This window comes from Carassius gibelio, chromosome A22 (genome assembly GCF_023724105.1).
Source record: "Carassius gibelio isolate Cgi1373 ecotype wild population from Czech Republic chromosome A22, carGib1.2-hapl.c, whole genome shotgun sequence".
In the NCBI taxonomy this organism is placed as follows: domain Eukaryota; kingdom Metazoa; phylum Chordata; class Actinopteri; order Cypriniformes; family Cyprinidae; genus Carassius; species Carassius gibelio.
In genome coordinates this window covers 485223-504860 of record NC_068392.1, presented here as the reverse complement: position 1 = coordinate 504860, position 19638 = coordinate 485223, and the positions used below count along the sequence as shown (strand labels likewise).

The 19638-nt window shown below is 44.3% G+C and overlaps 4 protein-coding genes across 7 annotated transcripts; 3 read left to right on the top strand and 1 right to left on the bottom strand.

The window, feature by feature from the left end:
• Positions 1–124: 124 nt before the first annotated feature.
• LOC127943403 (olfactory receptor class A-like protein 4) lies at positions 125–2188 on the bottom strand. Its single transcript, XM_052539871.1, has 2 exons — positions 2102–2188; positions 125–1717 (listed from the first exon to the last, which is right to left on the bottom strand). The coding sequence occupies exons 1-2, from the start codon at positions 2186–2188 to the stop codon at positions 728–730; spliced, it is 1077 nt and encodes a 358-aa protein (XP_052395831.1). The 3' UTR covers positions 125–727.
• Positions 2189–5838: 3650 nt separating this feature from the next.
• On the top strand, positions 5839–7960 carry fndc10 (fibronectin type III domain containing 10). Its single transcript, XM_052539316.1, has 2 exons — positions 5839–5912; positions 6065–7960. The coding sequence occupies exon 2, from the start codon at positions 6154–6156 to the stop codon at positions 6952–6954; it is 801 nt and encodes a 266-aa protein (XP_052395276.1). The 5' UTR covers positions 5839–5912; positions 6065–6153; the 3' UTR covers positions 6955–7960.
• Positions 7961–8121: 161 nt separating this feature from the next.
• Positions 8122–13380, top strand: ssu72 (SSU72 homolog, RNA polymerase II CTD phosphatase). Of its 2 annotated transcripts, none has more exons than XM_052539318.1 (5): positions 8122–8303; positions 9120–9263; positions 10630–10809; positions 11539–11657; positions 12612–13380. In XM_052539318.1, the coding sequence occupies exons 1-4, from the start codon at positions 8224–8226 to the stop codon at positions 11642–11644; spliced, it is 510 nt and encodes a 169-aa protein (XP_052395278.1). In that variant the 5' UTR covers positions 8122–8223; the 3' UTR covers positions 11645–11657; positions 12612–13380. The 2 variants fall into 2 exon arrangements, with proteins under 2 accessions (XP_052395278.1, XP_052395277.1); XM_052539317.1 differs by having other exon boundaries at positions 8127–8303; positions 10630–10769.
• Positions 13381–13654: 274 nt separating this feature from the next.
• On the top strand, positions 13655–17114 carry tmem240b (transmembrane protein 240b). 3 transcript variants are annotated; one of them, XM_052539321.1, is made up of 4 exons: positions 13655–14284; positions 14433–14555; positions 15283–15485; positions 16225–17114. In XM_052539321.1, the coding sequence occupies exons 2-4, from the start codon at positions 14470–14472 to the stop codon at positions 16383–16385; spliced, it is 450 nt and encodes a 149-aa protein (XP_052395281.1). In that variant the 5' UTR covers positions 13655–14284; positions 14433–14469; the 3' UTR covers positions 16386–17114. The 3 variants fall into 3 exon arrangements, with proteins under 3 accessions (XP_052395281.1, XP_052395280.1, XP_052395279.1); XM_052539320.1 differs by having other exon boundaries at positions 13673–14284; positions 14382–14555; XM_052539319.1 differs by having other exon boundaries at positions 13675–14284; positions 14449–14555.
• Positions 17115–19638: the final 2524 nt, after the last annotated feature.

The window sequence follows — 19638 nt, the reverse complement described above, 5'->3', positions numbered from 1 at the left end:
GTCTCATAAATTCATAAGATATTAGGACATGTTTTCTTGAAAAATAAAAAATCTTGTTTAAAATATTTCTTTGTTGCTGTCAGATTTCTGTCTCAAAACAGATTTATTGCAGTGAAACTCTGTAGATCATCACAAATGAACAACATTATTAATGCAGGAATCATTTTTATCACCTATTCAGTGTCCTTTGTCTGACACACCTATTGACACACCTGAACCTATTTGGTTTATAATCATCTTTTTTTATGTTTTAAGTATCTTCTGCTCACCAAGGCTGCATTAATTTTATGAAAAATACAATAAAATTTGTTGAATATTATTCTAATCTAAATCATCTGTTTTCTGTGTGAATCTGTGTTAAAGTGTAATGTATTTCTGTGATGCTCCGCTGTATTTTCAGCATCATTCCTCCAGTCTTCAGTGTCACATGATCTTCAGAAATCACAATAATATGGTGATTTACTGCTCAAGAAACATTTCTGATTATCATCAGTGTTGAACACAGTTGTGCTGCTCAAAACCGTGATTCGCTAAAAGAAATAATACTTTCATCAGTAACATTAAATTAATCAAAAGTGACAGTAAAGAAATAATGTTATAAAATTATTAAATAAATGCTGTTCTTTCAAACTTTCTATCCATCTGTGAATCCTGAAAAGTTAAATGCATCACAAATTGCAGTCAGTCCTAAATTTTCACAAATGTTGAGCCTCTCGGCACGTGCCAGTCACGTTGTTCCGCTTTGAACAGTTTTCCCGCTTTGAACAGTTTTCCCGCTCTGAACAGTTTTCCCGCCGGACGTGTCTTTCTGTGCGGAGGCGGTGTCCACTCGTGGGCGTTTGATCCGCTGCGTCCAGTGTTGCGTCATCGCGCTGATTCTCCGCCGCAGTTTACCGTGTCCAAACGTCACCACTAACGGACTGAACCCTACAAAGAGCGACGCAGAGAAATGCGCGACGGTCAGCAGGCCCTCCGCGTGCTTCCCGCCGTTGTGGTTGTAGTACGTGACCGCGGCGACCTGCAGCACCCAGCAACCGACGAACAGCGCGACCAGAGCCATGATCACGTGACCCGCCTTCCTCTCGCTGGACACGTGCCTGTCCAGCTCCACCGCGCCGCCGCCGCCCGCCGTGACCGCCCGGATGTGTTTGGCCAGTGAGTGCAGCGTCACCAGATTGGTCCCGACCATCAGAATCAGCGGCATGACCTCGTTGAGCGCCAGCGACGTGGAGGAGAAGGCGTAGCCCTGCCGCTCGGTGGGAAACTCCCAAACGCAGCCCAGCAGCGGGCGAGTCGTGCAGCTGATCACCATCAGCTCCACCGTGGTGTTTCCGCGCACGTGTGTCGTGTACACCAGCGCTGGGAGAGAGAACAGCAGGTTGACGACCCACACGGTGGCCAGGACGCCCCAGACGCGCCGGCGCTCGCGCTGATGTCCACGTGGACCCATGGTGACGTGCTGCCTCCGCAGGGTGACGCAGTGGAAGGTGCTGAGGGCCAAAGTCACCCAGCAGCCCACCGCGCGCCACCACACCCACAGCAGCATGAAGAGACGACACCAGCCCGGCGACAGCGACACCTTCAGACCCAGGTCCGACACGAAGATGGGCACCGTCCGGAAGACCGACGTCAGCAGGTTGGCCATGCACAGGTTCACCAGGATGGTGTCTGACGGCGGCAGGTGGCGGGAGGAGCTTTCTTTAGCGCACTGGAACACCTGCAAACACAGATTCAAGAGTTTGCATTTCACCCAAAAATCAAAAGATAAATTACAGTTTGTGGCATATTTATAATTTACTCTTAATAATAATGTAATAATTTTACATTTAATATTTGTTTTAGATTACATTAAAACTTTCAAATGTTATAAGAAAATATTAAACATTATTAAATTAATAATGTCATGTTAATGTTTTTGATTTACTGTTAAATATAAAATTATATATTTGGATTGATCTTATTAAATGTAACATATTAAATTAAATTAATATTATTACATTAATATTTTAATAGTTGAATATTAAATATTCATTTTTGATTAAATAAAGACATTAAATAACTGAAATAAAAACATTAATCTTCAGTTTTGGTTCTCTCTCACCACACTGATGACCAGAATGTTTCCTATAATCCCAGAGAACACCAGCAGACCGAAGAGGACGGCGTCCACCGTCAGGACCTCAGACATATCTGAGCTGTCTGTCTGTCTGTCTCACACCCGTCTGTGTCTCTGTCTGTGTGTCTCTGTGTGTCTCTGTCTGTCTGTCTGTCTGTCTGTCTCACACCCGTCTGTGTCTCTGTCTCTCTGTCTGTCTCACACCCGTCTGTGTCTCTGTCTGTCTGTCTCACACCCGTCTGTGTCTCTGTCTGTCTGTCTGTCTCACACCGTCTGTGTCTCTGTCTGTCTGTCTGTCTCACACCCGTCTGTGTCTCTGTCTCTCTGTCTGTCTCACACCCGTCTGTGTCTCTGTCTGTCTCTCTCTGTCTGTCTGTCTCACACCCGTCTGTGTCTCTGTCTGTCTGTCTCTGTCTGTTTCTGTCTGTCTCTGTCTGTCTGTCTCTGTGTCTCTGTCTGTCTGTCTCACACCCGTCTGTGTCTCTGTCTGTCTGTCTCACACCCGTCTGTGTCTCTGTCTGTCTCTCTCTGTCTGTCTGTCTCACACCTGTCTGTGTCTCTGTCTGTCTGTCTCACACCCGTCTGTGTCTCTGTCTGTCTGTCTCACACCTGTCTGTGTCTCTGTCTGTCTGTCTCACACCCGTCTGTGTCTCTGTCTGTCTCTCTCTGTCTGTCTGTCTCACACCTGTCTGTGTCTCTGTCTGTCTGTCTCACACCTGTCTGTGTCTCTGTCTGTCTGTCTCACACCTGTCTGTGTCTCTGTCTGTCTGTCTCACACCCGTCTGTGTCTCTGTCTGTCTGTCTCACACCCGTCTGTGTCTCTGTCTGTCTCTCTCTGTCTGTCTGTCTCACACCTGTCTGTGTCTCTGTCTGTCTGTCTCACACCCGTCTGTGTCTCTGTCTGTCTGTCTCACACCCGTCTGTGTCTCTGTCTGTCTGTCTCACACCCGTCTGTGTCTCTGTCTGTCTCTCTCTGTCTGTCTGTCTCACACCTGTCTGTGTCTCTGTCTGTCTGTCTCACACCCGTCTGTGTCTCTGTCTGTCTGTCTCACACCCGTCTGTGTCTCTGTCTGTCTCTCTCTGTCTGTCTGTCTCACACCTGTCTGTGTCTCTGTCTGTCTGTCTCACACCCGTCTGTGTCTCTGTCTGTCTGTCTCACACCCGTCTGTGTCTCTGTCTGTCTGTCTCACACCTGTCTGTGTCTCTGTCTGTCTGTCTCACACCCGTCTGTGTCTCTGTCTGTCTCTCTCTGTCTGTCTGTCTCACACCTGTCTGTGTCTCTGTCTGTCTGTCTCACACCTGTCTGTGTATCTGTCTGTCTGTCTCACACCCGTCTGTGTCTCTGTCTGTCTGTCTCACACCCGTCTGTGTCTCTGTCTGTCTCTCTCTGTCTGTCTGTCTCACACCTGTCTGTGTCTCTGTCTGTCTGTCTCACACCCGTCTGTGTCTCTGTCTGTCTGTCTCACACCCGTCTGTGTCTCTGTCTGTCTGTCTCACACCTGTCTGTGTCTCTGTCTGTCTGTCTCACACCCGTCTGTGTCTCTGTCTGTCTCTCTCTGTCTGTCTGTCTCACACCTGTCTGTGTCTCTGTCTGTCTGTCTCACACCTGTCTGTGTCTCTGTCTGTCTGTCTCACACCCGTCTGTGTCTCTGTCTGTCTGTCTCACACCCGTCTGTGTCTCTGTCTGTCTGTCTTCTCGTCCATTCTGTCCATCGTGTGCGCGGCTCGTTACGGCCGTTCTGTCACTTCATCTCTGAATATATAAACACAAACACACGCTCAGATGAACAATTTCACCCTCAACAGTGTTTTTTCAGGCTCCAGTAAACTCAAACATCCCACGCTTTGCAGTTTTTCAGGCCTCTGTGGCCACAGGGATTTTAATCTTTAATTAATTCAATTATTAAATGCCTGAGTGACCATAAACATCTGATGAGTCCAACTAGAATGTGATTGTTAAACAGCCAACATCAAACTTTGAAGATAGATTTTATATATATTTGTACTCTTTTTTTTTTCATTGTTGTTGTTTAATGGTTTGATTTGTGTTTCAGAATTGGTTGTTATTGGCAGCCTGTGACAACATGCCCCACTTCTTGCCAATAACATTGGTTCAGTATCCAGCCAACCAGTAATGTTTTCAGAAATTAATTCTGGCAAGGTTCTCTCAAAGATAAGGAATATTAAGGAACATTTGTTCAATGTTATGTGGTCTTGTATAATGTTCACAAAACCTGAGAAGAAACATTGATCATGGAGCATTTAGTTTCTAAAATGATTTAGTTGTACGCTTTTTTTTAACATTCCTAGATAGCGCAGGTGCATCTGCAAGAGATCTGGAAAACATCTGCTGTGTACAAACATCTAAGAGACGTCTCTAAGATTTCAGTTTTACATCATAAACATCTTAAAGACATCTTCTAAACGTCTGTTCGACATCTGATAGGAGAAGTCCTGTAGACGTATCACAGATGATCAAACGCTCTAAAAACACGTCTTGCAGATGTAATGCTGACGTCAAATACGTCTCTGAGATCTATGTGTGAGTGATAAAATTCAATGTTCCTTTAATGTTCGCGTAACCAAGACACCTGAATGTTTTGAATGTTTTAGTAGGCTAGGTTGTTTGTAGGTCTCAAGGTTTGTGTCTAGAAACTGACTTTCAGAAGTATTCACTGTCAGAAATCTGTCCTGGAGTAAAGAGTGTGTGTGAGTGAGGAAGTGCTGATGAAGACGCGTTGGGCTCCTATACTCCAGGGTCTTATTAAACTCTGTTAAACTCTGATTCGGCATGTTCCTGTCATTAGTCGAAGCGCTGACTCCGTCCTCCAGATGAACACACCTGTGTTTGGACCAACACCACCTTCACTGACTCACATCTGCTCATCATCATGAGTATTTAATTCTCCTTATAGCACACGTACATCACAGAGACATCTATCTGACATCATCTACATCTGCAAAACGTGTTTTTAGAGCGTTTGCTCATCTGTGATACATCTACAGGACGTTTCCTTTCCAAATAGATGTTTAGAAGATGTCTTTAAGATGTTTGTGATGTAAAACTGATATCTTAGAGATGTCTATCCGATGTTTGCACACAGCAGATGAAGAGCTTGCAGACGCACCTGTGCTGGGTCGCTCTTTCACTCTGTGTCATTCCTACCAGACTTTTTTTAATCTCAAATTGTTTTAAATTGCTAATAAATGATTATCTTCTGTCTCTCTGAGGTTGTTTTAGTTTACTAACACTAGACGGCGTCAAATTCAAACAGAAGAACAGCTGAACCAGTGAAAATAAATTAATGCCAAACTGCAGCAGTACAGACTTTTTCTCTTATTGGATGTTTTTCCCTTGACGATATCGTTGAGCTATTATATTTTCAGGTATTTTCAGGTAAACACACACACACACATATGCTTCCATTATATATATATATATATATATATATATATATATATATATATATATATATATATATATATATATATATATATATATATCATGATACCTGTCCAAAAATTGTTAATATGTATTAACAGTGTTTTATGTAGTTAATAATGACAGATTCCTTTAGCAAATACACAACTGGTTCCCAGCAGTCAATAAATTATGAATTATGCAGAGCATATTTCTCAAACCACGTTTTCTGCAGAATTAATAATTGTCTGTGACAGAGATGTGATGAGAATGAGTTATGGTAATTAATAGGGTTTTTCCACAGACGCGCGCTCGCGCGGACAGATGCTCGCTCCCGTTCGGCGGCTGCAGCGGAAGGTTTTGTCGTTGTCTGAGGTAATAACCTTCATCTTTATTTAAATTAAATCTTAATACTACTTAATAACGTTCATTGAGGGGGTTTAGCTCGAGCTGTGTTAAATGGAGGCCGGTGCAGCATGAGTTTCGTGCTCGGTTCGGCTGTTGTTCATTCTGGGCTTTTCTCGCAGGTCTTCGCGCGCTCCGGTGTGATGGCGACCGCTCGCGCTGCTCTGCGCATCATTCCGCCATTTGTGAATGTCTGACCCATAAACCAGACATGACACGCGGCCAGGGATCGGTTCTGCTCCGCTGCGCGGTTCTGCTGGTTCTCAGCTGCGGGAGTTCTGCTCTACCGAACCGGACCAGCAGCGTCCGTGATGCGCAATACGGTAATAATGATACGAATAAACACACTCTGGGAATCACCGAGCGGACACCAAAGCTACAGGACAACAGCAGTGCGGTGAGACGGTGGCGTGTTCTGGGTGAAGCCGGGTCTTTGTGCGCTTACCGCACTCTTGACCCAGGTGACCCCGGGCGACTGTGCTTCCGCTACACCCAGCCTGACTTCAGGTGCGCCAGCACTTCCTGTCGACAGGTGAGCTCACCTGGTGGGCAACTCACGGCGAATATTCTGTCCAACGGAAGTGTGTTAATTCAGTGGACGGTAGGTCACGAGGGCCCACATGACTCTACCGCCCCACCAGAGAGCCTCGCCCCGGGTCAGACGGGTGGATTCAGGCTCAGCTGCTGGTGGAACGGAAGCTACACGCAGTTCGAATGCGCCGGGGTGCATCTAGGCCGCAGCTGCAGGGATTATCTACTGGACGAGCTGCACATGAACGTGCCCTACCGCCTGTGTGTGCGGCCCTACGCCCTCGAGCTGCCCGAAGCCTGCGTGGAGTTCAGCCTCGCGACCGGCGGGATGCAGGACATCGTTATCGCCATGACGACAGTGGGCGGGGCCATCTGCGTGATGCTGGTCATCATCTGCCTGCTGGTGGCGTACATCACCGAAAACATCATGAACCCGACAGTGCAACACTCGCACAGATCGCACCTTCACACACACCTGTGAAACACAAGCTCTGACATCACACATCGTTATCGTCACGCTAACTCACACGCACACCCTCCCACGACTCAGGATCAGAATCTAAGTGTGGAGTCCACGTAAAAACCACTGCGCTGCTCCTGAGATGCACTTCACAACACTACTGACACACCAGCTGTGCTCGGAATGGAATACTAACCTGTTTAGAGCATCTTCTGAGGAATAGATAAGTAGGCGATGTCACATGACCTCCTCACGTTGCTTGTGAGAGGCGTCCAGTCTTAGAAAAGACTGTTTGCATGTTTTAGCGCAATTTTACGTTTAGGCAGTCAAATAATGAGTCGAGTACGACTGTCCAGTTCTTTCGTCACAGGTCAAGTCAGAAGCATTGCATTGTGGGATACAGTATCCCGCTGAGATAGTAGGAATAACAGGACAGTATGCTATTCCGAACATAGCCAGACACACAAACAAGCTTTTTTCCTGTGTTTATGTACATTTTCATCTATAGTCTCGTTTAATAATCCCATTTACCAAAAAACTGTGCACTCATTAATATTCAGACTGATAGCTATATAAATATTTGTTTTAGAAATGAACTGCATATGAGGATTTCGTGCAAGGTGAAACAGCGTTCTGAGGCTTAGTGAAGAAAGAACATCTATTTCACGTCTGCATTACAAGTGTCTGCTCATCTGTGATACATCTACAGGTGTTTCCCATCAGATGTCAGATAGATGTTTAGAAGATGTCTTTAAGCTGTTTATGATGTAAAACTGATATCCTAGAGATGTACGTGTGCTGTCCGCTGCTGAAGTTTTGTACTCTGTATGTCAAACCCAATAATTTACAGTATGCCTTATCTTTACACAACTCTTCTAATTCTGAGTTAGTAATATTAGTTATTCGCCAAAATAAGGAGCCACTGACTGGCTGAACAGTCATTTGAATACTGTGCTTTTTTCCCTCTGTAATACAAACCTTTTGTGTCAATAAACGAGGGTGAATTTAATAAACTTGTTTAGTTTTATTGTGTTTGGTGTGTTAATGAAACGATAAACACAGACTGTACTCTCTGAAGTAAGTACGTGACGCGTGTTATTCTTCATTCTGATTGGCGGGGTTTGGTGACGCCTCAGCGGGAGCTCCGCCCACCGCCCCTCCCCCCATTGTGACGCGTCACCGACAGCTGCGCTGCGCACGGTATCCGCCATTTTCTTCCTCTCCGCGGAACCGAGTAGAAGCGTCGAACCGATCTCTCTCTGTCTCTGTGTCACCGGGCTTTAGATAGAGATGCCGGCCCATCCGCTGCGTGTCGCGGTCGTGTGCTCCAGCAACCAGAACCGCAGCATGGAGGCGCACAACATCCTGAGGTAACGACGACAGACCGAGCAGAACTCGAGCCCGACCTCGCCGTCGGTTCTCCGTCGTTCACATCTTCAGCGCTCGATCGGGGTTCAGATGAACCAAACGCGGATCAGAATCAAACCTGGCCGGTCAGATCACGAGAACCGACCGGACCGAGCCGATCCGGGGTTTATTCGCTTTTAAACCATCAGAAACACGGAAGCTGATGAACACCGCCTAAACGCTTCAATCGAAAAATAGAGAAAGTTCTGGAATAAAGTAACGTTAGTCAGACTTGGATGTAGTTTTATAATACAGACGTGATAATGGTAATAGAGACGTACAGAATCGTCTCATAACACTAGTCTCTTACCAGATAAAACGAGTAAAAGTGAGATATATGTCAGGTTAAAAATGTTAGTCGCTTTGGATAAAAGCGTCTGCTAAATGCATAATTACATTACATTTTTTAATATAGTTAAATTTTAGACTTCAGTCAGGAAAACTAAATATTTAATTCTGGACAGGGATGAAAAGGAGGCAAGTGTACAGATTAAAGGTGTTTTATAAGTATTGAGATGATTATTACACAATCACAGCATGTGTGTGTACAGAGACGTGTTTTACTGCCTCCTCTGCCACACACTCCTGTTGGGTGTTAAACAGACCTTTAGAAGACGTCTTTAAGATGTGAACCTGACATCTCAGAGACGTCTGTCCTGGTGTAGGGTCAGGGGTCAGGTAAGTCTCCGCGGGTGGACAGGGGTGTCTCCAGGTCTGTTCTGTCCTGGTGTGTTGTGGTTCTGATGTGTGGTGTCTCACCGTCTCTGTTGTTCCCACAGCAAGCGAGGGTTCGACGTGCGTTCCTTCGGCACAGGAACACATGTGAAGCTCCCAGGACCCGCGCCGGACAAACCCAACATCTACGACTTCAAAACCACCTACGAGCAGATGTACAACGACCTGGTGCGGAAGGACAAGGAGCTGTATCCCTCACACACACACACACACAGCTAATCAAACCTGACCTCCATCGATTAGACCACAAGACACTGAGCACACACACACACACACACACACTCCACATCCACAGAAACTCTTTTGTTCTAAAGGTTCTGTAGGTTCTTTTAAAGAATGGTATTTGGTTTCTTTAAGAACTCTCCAGAATGGTGGTTTTATCCCAGAACCGTTTAGGAAAGCTGTATTCTGAAGTGTGTTTGTGGTAAGGCCTGGTCCAGAGTGTGTTCCTCACATTAAAGGCACAGTTGACCCAAACATGACGAGTCTGTCTCCTCGTGTGGAGCACAGCAGCAGATGTTCCCAGTGATCTTCAGGATATCTGCTGTTGTGTTTCACTGAGGAACCAGATCAGGGTGAGCTCATGACCGGTTTATCAGTCACCTGATGTGTGTATGTGTGAGAAGATTCACTGGAGAAGAGACGAGCGCGGCAGGACATCTGTGTTCGGAGGGGTATGGGATGTGACTGTGATTCCTCTAATGCTGTTCCCATCAGCCCCAGCGTTTAACCAGACCCATGTAATCATCATCTGTTCACCAGATCTAACCAGAGATGTGCTGAGTCACACTGAGTCACTTCCTTCTCCTGAAACTGCGAGCTAATGTTCTCCCCTGGGACTGAAAGCTCTGACTGTACTCACACAGGTGTCATAACCTCACACTTTCTGGGGGATTGGTTTCTCATTCAGTGTACATCATCAGCAGATCTCGTTCTTTCAGTTAGCACAGGTTTCATTGCTCCTCAGATGGAGAGAGAAGTGTTATCTGCTGATGATCTGTCAGGTTTGAGCTCAGAGAAACACAATCCTGTGCTGACGGACAGATGTGATGAGAGACAGAGCCACACATTCTTTACTCATTCACCTCATGAGAGACTGAACAGGAAAAAATACACATTTCCATGTTTCATGATTATTACTTTATGGTTAATGTTAATAAACCATACTCACAAAAATAAATATAACACAAACTAAACACTGGATTTGCAGTGGTGTGACAGAGGCAATGAAAAATCAAATCTGAAGCTTTTGGTGGGTAAAATACTTCATAAACAATCCTGATTGAGTGATTTACAGGAGACAGAATTTGTTTATTGATGTTCACTGGCCCATGATCTAGTTTATTCTGCTTGTAAGTGGACACTGATTCTGAATCGCTGGTAATGTTGTCTGAACCCTAGACTGAGCTGATCAGATGGATGTAGTGTAGTGAGTAATGTGTGGGACATCCGAGTGACCAGTAGATGGCGCTAGTGCACCGGTTTCCACTGCTTTAACCCTTTGTAGACTGTGTGTTTGGACTGTCTTCTGTCTTCCTTGACCGCTGAGCTCAGATACACTCAGAACGGGATCCTGCACATGCTGGACCGCAACAAGCGCATCAAGACACAGCCCGAGCGCTTCCAGAGCTGCAAAGAGCAGTTTGACCTGGTGATCACCTGTGAGGAGCGTGTGTACGACCAGGTGCTGGAGGGTGAGTGTGTGTGTGTGTGTGTACGACCAGGTGCTGGAGGGTGAGTGTGTGTGTGTGTGTGTGTGTGTACGACCAGGTGCTGGAGGGTGAGTGTGTGTGTGTGTGTACGACCAGGTGCTGGAGGGTGAGTGTGTGTGTGTGTGTGTGTGTGTGTACGACCAGGTGCTGGAGGGTGAGTGTGTGTGTGTGTGTGTGTGTACGACCAGGTGCTGGAGGGTGAGTGTGTGTGTGTGTACGACCAGGTGCTGGAGGGTGAGTGTGTGTGTGAGTGTGTGTACGACCAGGTGCTGGAGGGTGAGTGTGTGTGTGTGTACGACCAGGTGCTGGAGGGTGAGTGTGTGTGTGTGTACGACCAGGTGCTGGAGGGTGAGTGTGTGTGTGTGTACGACCAGGTGCTGGAGGGTGAGTGTGTGTGTGTGTACGACCAGGTGCTGGAGGGTGAGTGTGTGTGTGTGTACGACCAGGTGCTGGAGGGTGAGTGTGTGTGTGTGTGTGTGTGTGTGTGTACGACCAGGTGCTGGAGGGTGAGTGTGTGTGTGAGTGTGTGTGTGTGTGTACGACCAGGTGCTGGAGGGTGAGTGTGTGTGTGTGTACGACCAGGTGCTGGAGGGTGAGTGTGTGAGTGTGTGTGTGTACGACCAGGTGCTGGAGGGTGAGTGTGTGTGTGTGTGTGTGTGTACGACCAGGTGCTGGAGGGTGTGTGTGTGTGAGTAAGTGAGAGTGTGAGAGAGTGAGAAAGGCTCCAGAATCACGGCTCTGTCTCTTTCAGACCTGAACTCGCGCGAGCAGGAGACCTTTCAGCCCGTGCACGTCATCAACGTGGACATCCAGGACAACCACGAGGAGGCGACTCTGGGAGCGTTCCTTATCTGTGAGCTCTGCCAGTGTGTGAGTACACGCACACACACACACACACACACACAGATATACTCAAATGAGTTCAATAAAGTCTCTCTGTGCTCAGGTTTCATGCATTCTGTTCAAAAAGCATTTACCCCCAACAGTTTACAATTGTTTTAATGGATGTACATAAACCCCAATTTATGATTTACATGAAATCAGGGTTATTATTAACTACACTTAAAAAAAATAAATAAATAAATAAAAAAACACTTGAAATAACCCTTACCTGAAATGAAATAAAATTTGTTTTTGTTATAAATATATATAAAAAAAAACTTCCCCAAATTGTGTATATGTGTGTAGATACACACACACACACACACACACATGTAGAAAAATGACAAGCTTACACACAAAGTTTACATAGTTTTGTCATTTTAATGTTTTTTATGCTTGGTTTTTAATCAATTTCAATCTTTTTATGTTTTCACTATAATTTTAATTAATTAAAATTCTACTTAATTTGACAGAAACTGGTGGGTGTTTCATATTTGACTTAATGTTAAAATAAAACAATAAAAATTATAAATATTAATAAAAGCTCATACCATCTCAGTGATGATAAAAGTAAATAATAAAAGTAATGTATACTATCGTTAAAACCGTTCTGATCTTAATTTACACACTTCATGTACGTTCGTCTCACTGTTCTTCCATATACAAATTGTACGTAAGAACACTTTTATGAGTGTTTTATGAACCGTTCCTAGATATTCACATTAAATCTGTTACTTGACATGAAAGATTTATGCTTGTGATTCCTGAACATTAGTGAAACCGTTCTCGTGTAAAAGATGATCTAATCTTTCACAGTTCAGGAGAAATGCAATAATTCCGCTTCTTACATAAAGCCTCTTACATAAGTGTCAGTTTACATAAGAAGTGTTCTCCGAAGGATGTTTGTGCTTGTGTTTCACTCGCGCGTCTCTCTCTTCTCAGATCCAGCACACTGATGACATGGAGAACGAGATGGATGAACTTCTGCAGGAGTTTGAGGAGAAGAGCCACCGGCCGTTCCTTCACACCGTCTGCTTCTACTGACCGTTGCCATGGCAGCAGCGTAGCGGCGCGACCGCGCGCTCATTTACACGAAGAAACTCTGACGCGACACGCACATCCAGCTGGTCAGGACTGTAACCCTGTCGCTGGCAGTCGCGCGTTTCTCTGTCTCTCTCTTATTCTGTCTACAGCTTAACCTCAGAAGGAAAGATGGTCACCGCGGCTCAACGCTAACTCTGACGCAACGCCTGAGGTTACGATGAGCGTGCGTGGACTTCGAATGCTGAATCCTGCTGTAAATGGAACTGAAGATCATTCAGAGAGACCGAAACGGTTCTAGAGTAAAACTAGCGCGGTCGCGAGAACATGGTTTTGCGACAAACTCTTTAGCGAAGAAACCCTACAGTTATTATTAAGGGTTTTCCTGCGTCTAACGGGTCTGTTACAGCTGGACACTGACTTTATCTGATCACATGGTTAGAAATGTTTTATTTAGATGATGTAATGTTTCATAACTCTGGCAGATGGGATCTCATGAATTTATTTCGTCATTATTTAAACATGGGATTTGATACCTGAGGAAATTTTTTGTTTTCTTTAATTTTTTGAATGATAAGATGATTCTGTACATGAAGCAGCCCAGAGTGCCTGAAAATATTCTTGTAAATACTGCTCTATGAATGAATGAATAAAGCGTCAATGAATCTCATGGGATAAGTTTTTCTTTATAAAACTGCACAGTGGTGTCAAATTCATTATACAGCAACTGTTTTTACTCTAAATGATATATAAATGCTCGTTTAAACCAAATCTTAATGTTTAAGTAGTATTACCATAACAAAGAAGGAATGATATTGTTAGAATGATTTTCAGAATGATTTTTCTAAGTGATGAACGATAAAACATTGACAGCCAATCAGAATCTATCCTGCTTTAAAGAGCGCGAACATGTCGTGCGGACTGTTACGCGCGCGCTGCGGTGAACGCTAATATTGATCGCTATAATAATAGTTCTTGTGTAAACCGCCCTTTATAGCTAAGAGTAGCGGAGCACTATTAGAAGGATATAATTGTAAGCAATTTCTGAACGATTTAATTTCTAGCTGATGAACGATAATAGTGGCGATCAGAATCCATCCGATTCAAAGCAGTAGAGGACCAAACAAATAAAACAAGAACGCGTTTAAAATGAACAAAACGCTATTTAGTTATAACTGTCCAAGAACATTGTAGTAATGTTCCTTTTTAAAAGGAACAGAAAAGGAAGACACGTGGTATTATGGTGTTTCTGTAGGTGTGCGCGTGGCTCTGATATTCCAGATGAGCGTGACGCAGGAGTTCCTCATTAAGCTAATGGACTGATCTGAGATCTGATACAGTCAAGCACATCAGATCACTTACAGATCCGATCTGAACGCGCGTCGGACCAAAGCGAGCGAAGCATAACGTTACAACGCGCCGTCGACGCTCCGCGACGCAGACGTGATGTAGAGACGCGCCGCAGGTGAGACATCTGATGCTCGGCTGCCGGAGATGAGATCCGCGGACGGCGCTCGGGTGATGCTGGTGTGAGGAAGATGATGTTTATGGTGTCTGGAGCGGCTCTGGTGCTGGTAAGAGGATCTGTGTGAGCATCTGATGGGGATTACGTAACTCTCTCACACTGACCGCAGCACAACTTTATTGATCACTGTGTGCTTTTCTGTGGAGACGCGTGGTGGAGGGCAGGTTTAAACGCTGATGGCTGAGAAATGGCAGTAGTTTTGGTGTTTTCCAGGCCATCGTGTGTGTGTCCGACATGAACGCGCTGCTCGACCGATTTCACAACTTCATCCTGCCGCGCATGCGTGGACCCGAGCGCGTGTGTCACTGCACCTGCGGCAGGTAAGACCACTTTATACCGCTTCTCTGGAAACACGAGCGACACTGCACTTCTCATTTAAATACCGAGTTTCCGATTGGTTGACACTGTTATATAGATGTTAACTAGTTCTAGGTTTGGTGACCAGGTTACAGTATACCATGACTTTCGATTAATTACGGAAAGAACCAAACAGAATCAGCGACGCGATGTGCGACACTTCCGCTTCATTAGCCGCTATTCCCAAATATTATATTGTTCGTAAATAAGTAGAAGAATATCAAAGTGCGATAGCCTAAATGGTACAGCTATTTCCTCACAAAATCCAGTGTGTTTATAATAAAGTAATATGAAAATATACTACCAGTTTGAAAACATCAAGCAAAGATTGCGTTTGTACCGCGATAATAACGGGAAACGAATGCTAAAAATAAAACAATTATTAAAATTCTGGCCAAAATATGTAAAATGTTAAATATATATTTTGACCATTCAGCCTTCATATAGGAAAATATTTTAAAATGAATACAATATATTCATAACAGATGATTTTCACATGAGTTACAGATAACAAATATACATGTGTATATATATATATTTAAGATATAGATACAAGTCCAAATATGCATTGATAGAAAATATATGTACCTAAATATATTTAGAAACCTATTTTAGCAAAATCCTATTTTTGTATGTTTTGAGAGGTCTCCCTGTGAGCTCTCCACCCTCACTAAACCGCGTCTCCCGCAGGCACCGTGTGGAGCACGTGATCCCGTACGAGGGCTCGGTCTCGGCCAGCTCCGTGGGCTCGTCAGGGGGGAGCAGCGTGAGCAAGCAGGAGCTGGACCTGGTGCTGGGTCTCCTGATGGGCTTCTGCATCAGCTGGATCCTGCTGTGGCTGGACAGAGCTCTTCACTGCGCACTGCGCTTCTGGAGGTCCAGCAGACACTGCGGTGAGAGGAACCTCCGTCCTGACCAGCCTTCTCACATACTCAGACCTCAGAGCGCATTTAGCCCTGGTTTCAACCAGAAGAGACCTAAAAAATATTCTTTTGTATTCTTTTTTAAGAGAGATAACTGATTAAAAGTTCGGGTCATTTTGACTCTGATATGCATGGAGCACCTTTAGAGCCAAAAACACTTTGTTAAAATGTGTATAATATATTCCGCTTTTTTTTTCTCGTATCTCACTATGAATTATGATTTTGTTGATGAACATACATTTGTGTGTCTATCGACATGAAAAATGTATCACTTTTCTGAACTGAACCTGAAAGTTTATGCTAGTAAAATGAATTAAATTAAAAACTTTTTAGAGTAATATTTATGTTGTTTTGATATAAATATGTAGGTTTCATAAATTTGGGCTTAGAGAGTGGTAAATTCACAGGAATTTAATCTTATTAATTCTAATTAGATTAGATTCAACTTCCGAAATCTGGCAAGAAACTGAGCCTCGTGATGTGATCGTGCCGCAATCTTGAACATCAACATGATGTGGTCAATACTGGTCATTCTCACATTATATGATCTTATATATATATATATATATACACATCTTGCATATAATGATGTATTCATATACAATTTCTCATCGGTGAAAAAAAAAGCATTCCAAACTTTGACCTTTTTCTTGAGAAGTTGCTGATCAGATGATTAAAGATATTTAATCAGAATATATTGTTGTTTCAGGTGCAGACGGTGATCTGTGGCGCTGGGTGTCGCGTGTGTGGAACCTGAGAGAGCTGCGCAGACGACTGCAGTCGCGCCGGACGGAGGATGCCGGGAATAACGTGGTGCAGGTCAAACAGAGGCTGTACCACAACGGTCATCCGAGCCCTCGCCGCCTCTGACAGACTCCGCCCCTGAGCCTTTGTCGCCTCTGAAAGACTCCGCCCCTCCTCTGACAGACTCCGCCCCCAAGCCCCTCACCGCTTCTGACAGACTCTGCCCCTGAGCCCTCACCTCCTCTGACAGACTCCGCCCCCGAGCTCTTGCTGCCTCTGACAGACTCCGCCCCTCCTCTGACAGACTCCACCCCCAAGCCTTTGTCGCCTCTGAAAGACTCCGCTCCTCCTCTGACAGACTCCGCCCCCAAGCCCCTCACCGCTTCTGACAGACTCCGCCCCTCCTCTGACAGAATCCACCCCCAAGCCTTTGCTGCCTCTGACAGACCCCGCCCCTCCTATAACAGACTCCGCCCCCGAACCCCTCGCCGCCTCTATCAGACTCCACCCTCTCCTCTGACAGACTCCACCGCCAAGTCCTCGCCGCCTCTGGCAGACTCTGCCCCCTCCTCTGACAGACTCCACCCCTCAGCCCTCGTCTCCTCGGACAGACTCCGCCCCCTCCTGCTCGCTGTGTGTTTTTACTGGTTTACCGAGTGTTAGTTTTGTAGGGCTCTACACGTCACCAGGGTGGGAGGGGTTTGCATTTTTTAGACCAATCTTTGTGTACCGGGTAACAGTGTCTGTTTTAGAAACACGGCATGCTGGGTAATCTTCAGTGACGGTGTTTTCGATGAGATGTGCTGCTGTATTCAGTGTTTGTGTGACATTAAAGTGACTCGTATGATGCCGTCAGATGTTGTTCTGTTCTTCACCAGGACAAACTCTAATATATGGAAATATCTCTGTGTTGTTTGTGTTTGCAGTCCTGATGCTCTCCAATTCATGAAAAGTTCAGTTTGTTTCTTTCTCAGTGAGACTCTTCCTGTTCCTTCTGTTTATTATTTATTTTCATACTTTATTATAAATGTTAAATATATTTAATAATTAAAAAAGTATTACCATTAAACAGGGGCGGCGTTAGGGGTGGGTTAAGGGGGCTGGAGCCCCGAATGTTTTCAGTAAAGCCCCGAATGTTTTTATTACCACCATGCAATCAATACGTTTTCATGCCCAATAAAGTAATTTATATTAGAATTTAAATAAATAAATAAATATCTCTCGACTCTCACGTCCACAGTGTCTGTAAATTTACCCAAGTCTGAGTCTAGTGCTTCTGACTGACAGGTAAACTGACCAACCATCGATGAGCGTCTGTACGATCAGCCAATGAAATGAGATCTTTTGGAGCCAGGCGGTTTGTTGGTGTGTAGTATTTTACTAGATCAATTTATTTGAAAATTAAAATGGATATTTAAAAAGTCATCTTCTTCTTCAAAAAAAGAAGTAAACCCCCCAGCCAAAACACTTGAACACCAAGATACAACAGCTTCAGGTATCTGTAACTTTTAATCATAGTATTATATTTCTTTTTCGGTTTTAAATTGTGTCTGATTTAACGTTACATTTTGAACATCTAACAGTTAACGGTTGCGCAGCACAGTGTTTAGGACACACACACACACACACACACAGAGCGGTTATAATGTTTGGTTAGCACGGTCTATGGCAGACCTTTCTGTCAGGACAACAATGCAATAAACAAGATAATAAAAAAAGACATATTTCGCAAAGGAAATGGTTCCAAACAAAGCATGTTGTTGTGCTCTGCAGCAACACACAGCGGTGTAAACTGAATAAATTTGCATGAGTAACTTTTAGCGTACTTTTTTTCTGAATGAATCATCCGTTTCAAACGAATCCATTGGTTAAATGACTCACCGACTCACTCATTAAGGCTGTGGCATACCGCCACCTAGTGGCAAAGTACCATTCTAATTATTTTCATAATTTCATATTTCTGTATTCCAAATTTTATATTTGATACATTAGCGTCATAAGATTATTTATGCAATTTGTAAGTGCTGTGTAAGTGCTCCTTCAAAAATATAAGTTTATATAGCCCTGCGTTTATAATTATACTTGGCTTTAAGTGTCCATAACCAACCCTGCTTATGACAACAAACTGTTATAATAAAGGGATCATTGAGGTTCTGTATAGAACCATGGGGTTCTTTACTCAACTCCAAAGAACCTTTTATGCTAAAAAGGTTCTATAATGACAAGAAAGAACTTTTGGCATAAAGGGGTTCATATCTTGAATTTTGGGATCATTCACATTTATTCATAAAAGCATTTGAATACACCGAATAATGCAGTGAAAGAACGCACTTGAAATGCACACGCGCACTAGTATGACTTCATCATGTAACTTTACATTAGCCTAGATGCCTGCACTTTTTAGGCATGATCGGTTTAGTTTTTTTTTATATACTTGATACTGTTAAAAGGCACATCATTAAAACAAAAATGATTTTTCACACCTAAACAAGCGTGGAAAACGTAATTAGAACTAGCTACTAAATTAGTTAAAAATGCCTATCCATATACAGCTATGATTCGCGAACTCCCAAATTGACTCAAATGATTCGCGATCCCGCTACGAACTCCCAAACTTATTCAAACGATTCGCGATCCCCAAATTGACTCAAATGATTCGCGATCCCATTCCCGCTAAGAACTCCCGAACTTATTCAAATGATTCGCGATCCCCAAATTGACTCAAATGATTCGCGATCCCATTCCCGCTACGAACTCCCGAACTGACTCAAACGATTCGCGATCCCCAAATTGACTCAAATGATTCGCGATCCCATTCCCGCTATGAACTCCCGAACTTATTCAAATGATTCGCGATCCCCAAATTGACTCAAATGATTCGCGATCCCGCTACGAACTCCCGAACTTATTCAAATGATTCGCGATCCCCAAATTGACTCAAATGATTCGCGATCCCATTCCCGCTAAGAACTCCCGAACTTATTCAAATGATTCGCGATCCCCAAATTGACTCAAATGATTCGCGATCCCATTCCCGCTACGAACTCCCGAACTGACTCAAACGATTCGCGATCCCCAAATTGACTCAAATGATTCGCGATCCCATTCCCGCTATGAACTCCCGAACTTATTCAAATGATTCGCGATCCCCAAATTGACTCAAATGATTCGCGATCCCATTCCCGCTACGAACTCCCGAACTGACTCAAACGATTCGCGATCCCCAAATTGACTCAAATGATTCGCGATCCCATTCCCGCTATGAACTCCCGAACTTATTCAAATGATTCGCGATCCCCAAATTGACTCAAATGATTCGCGATCCCGCTACGAACTCCCGAACTTATTCAAATGATTCGCGATCCCCAAATTGACTCAA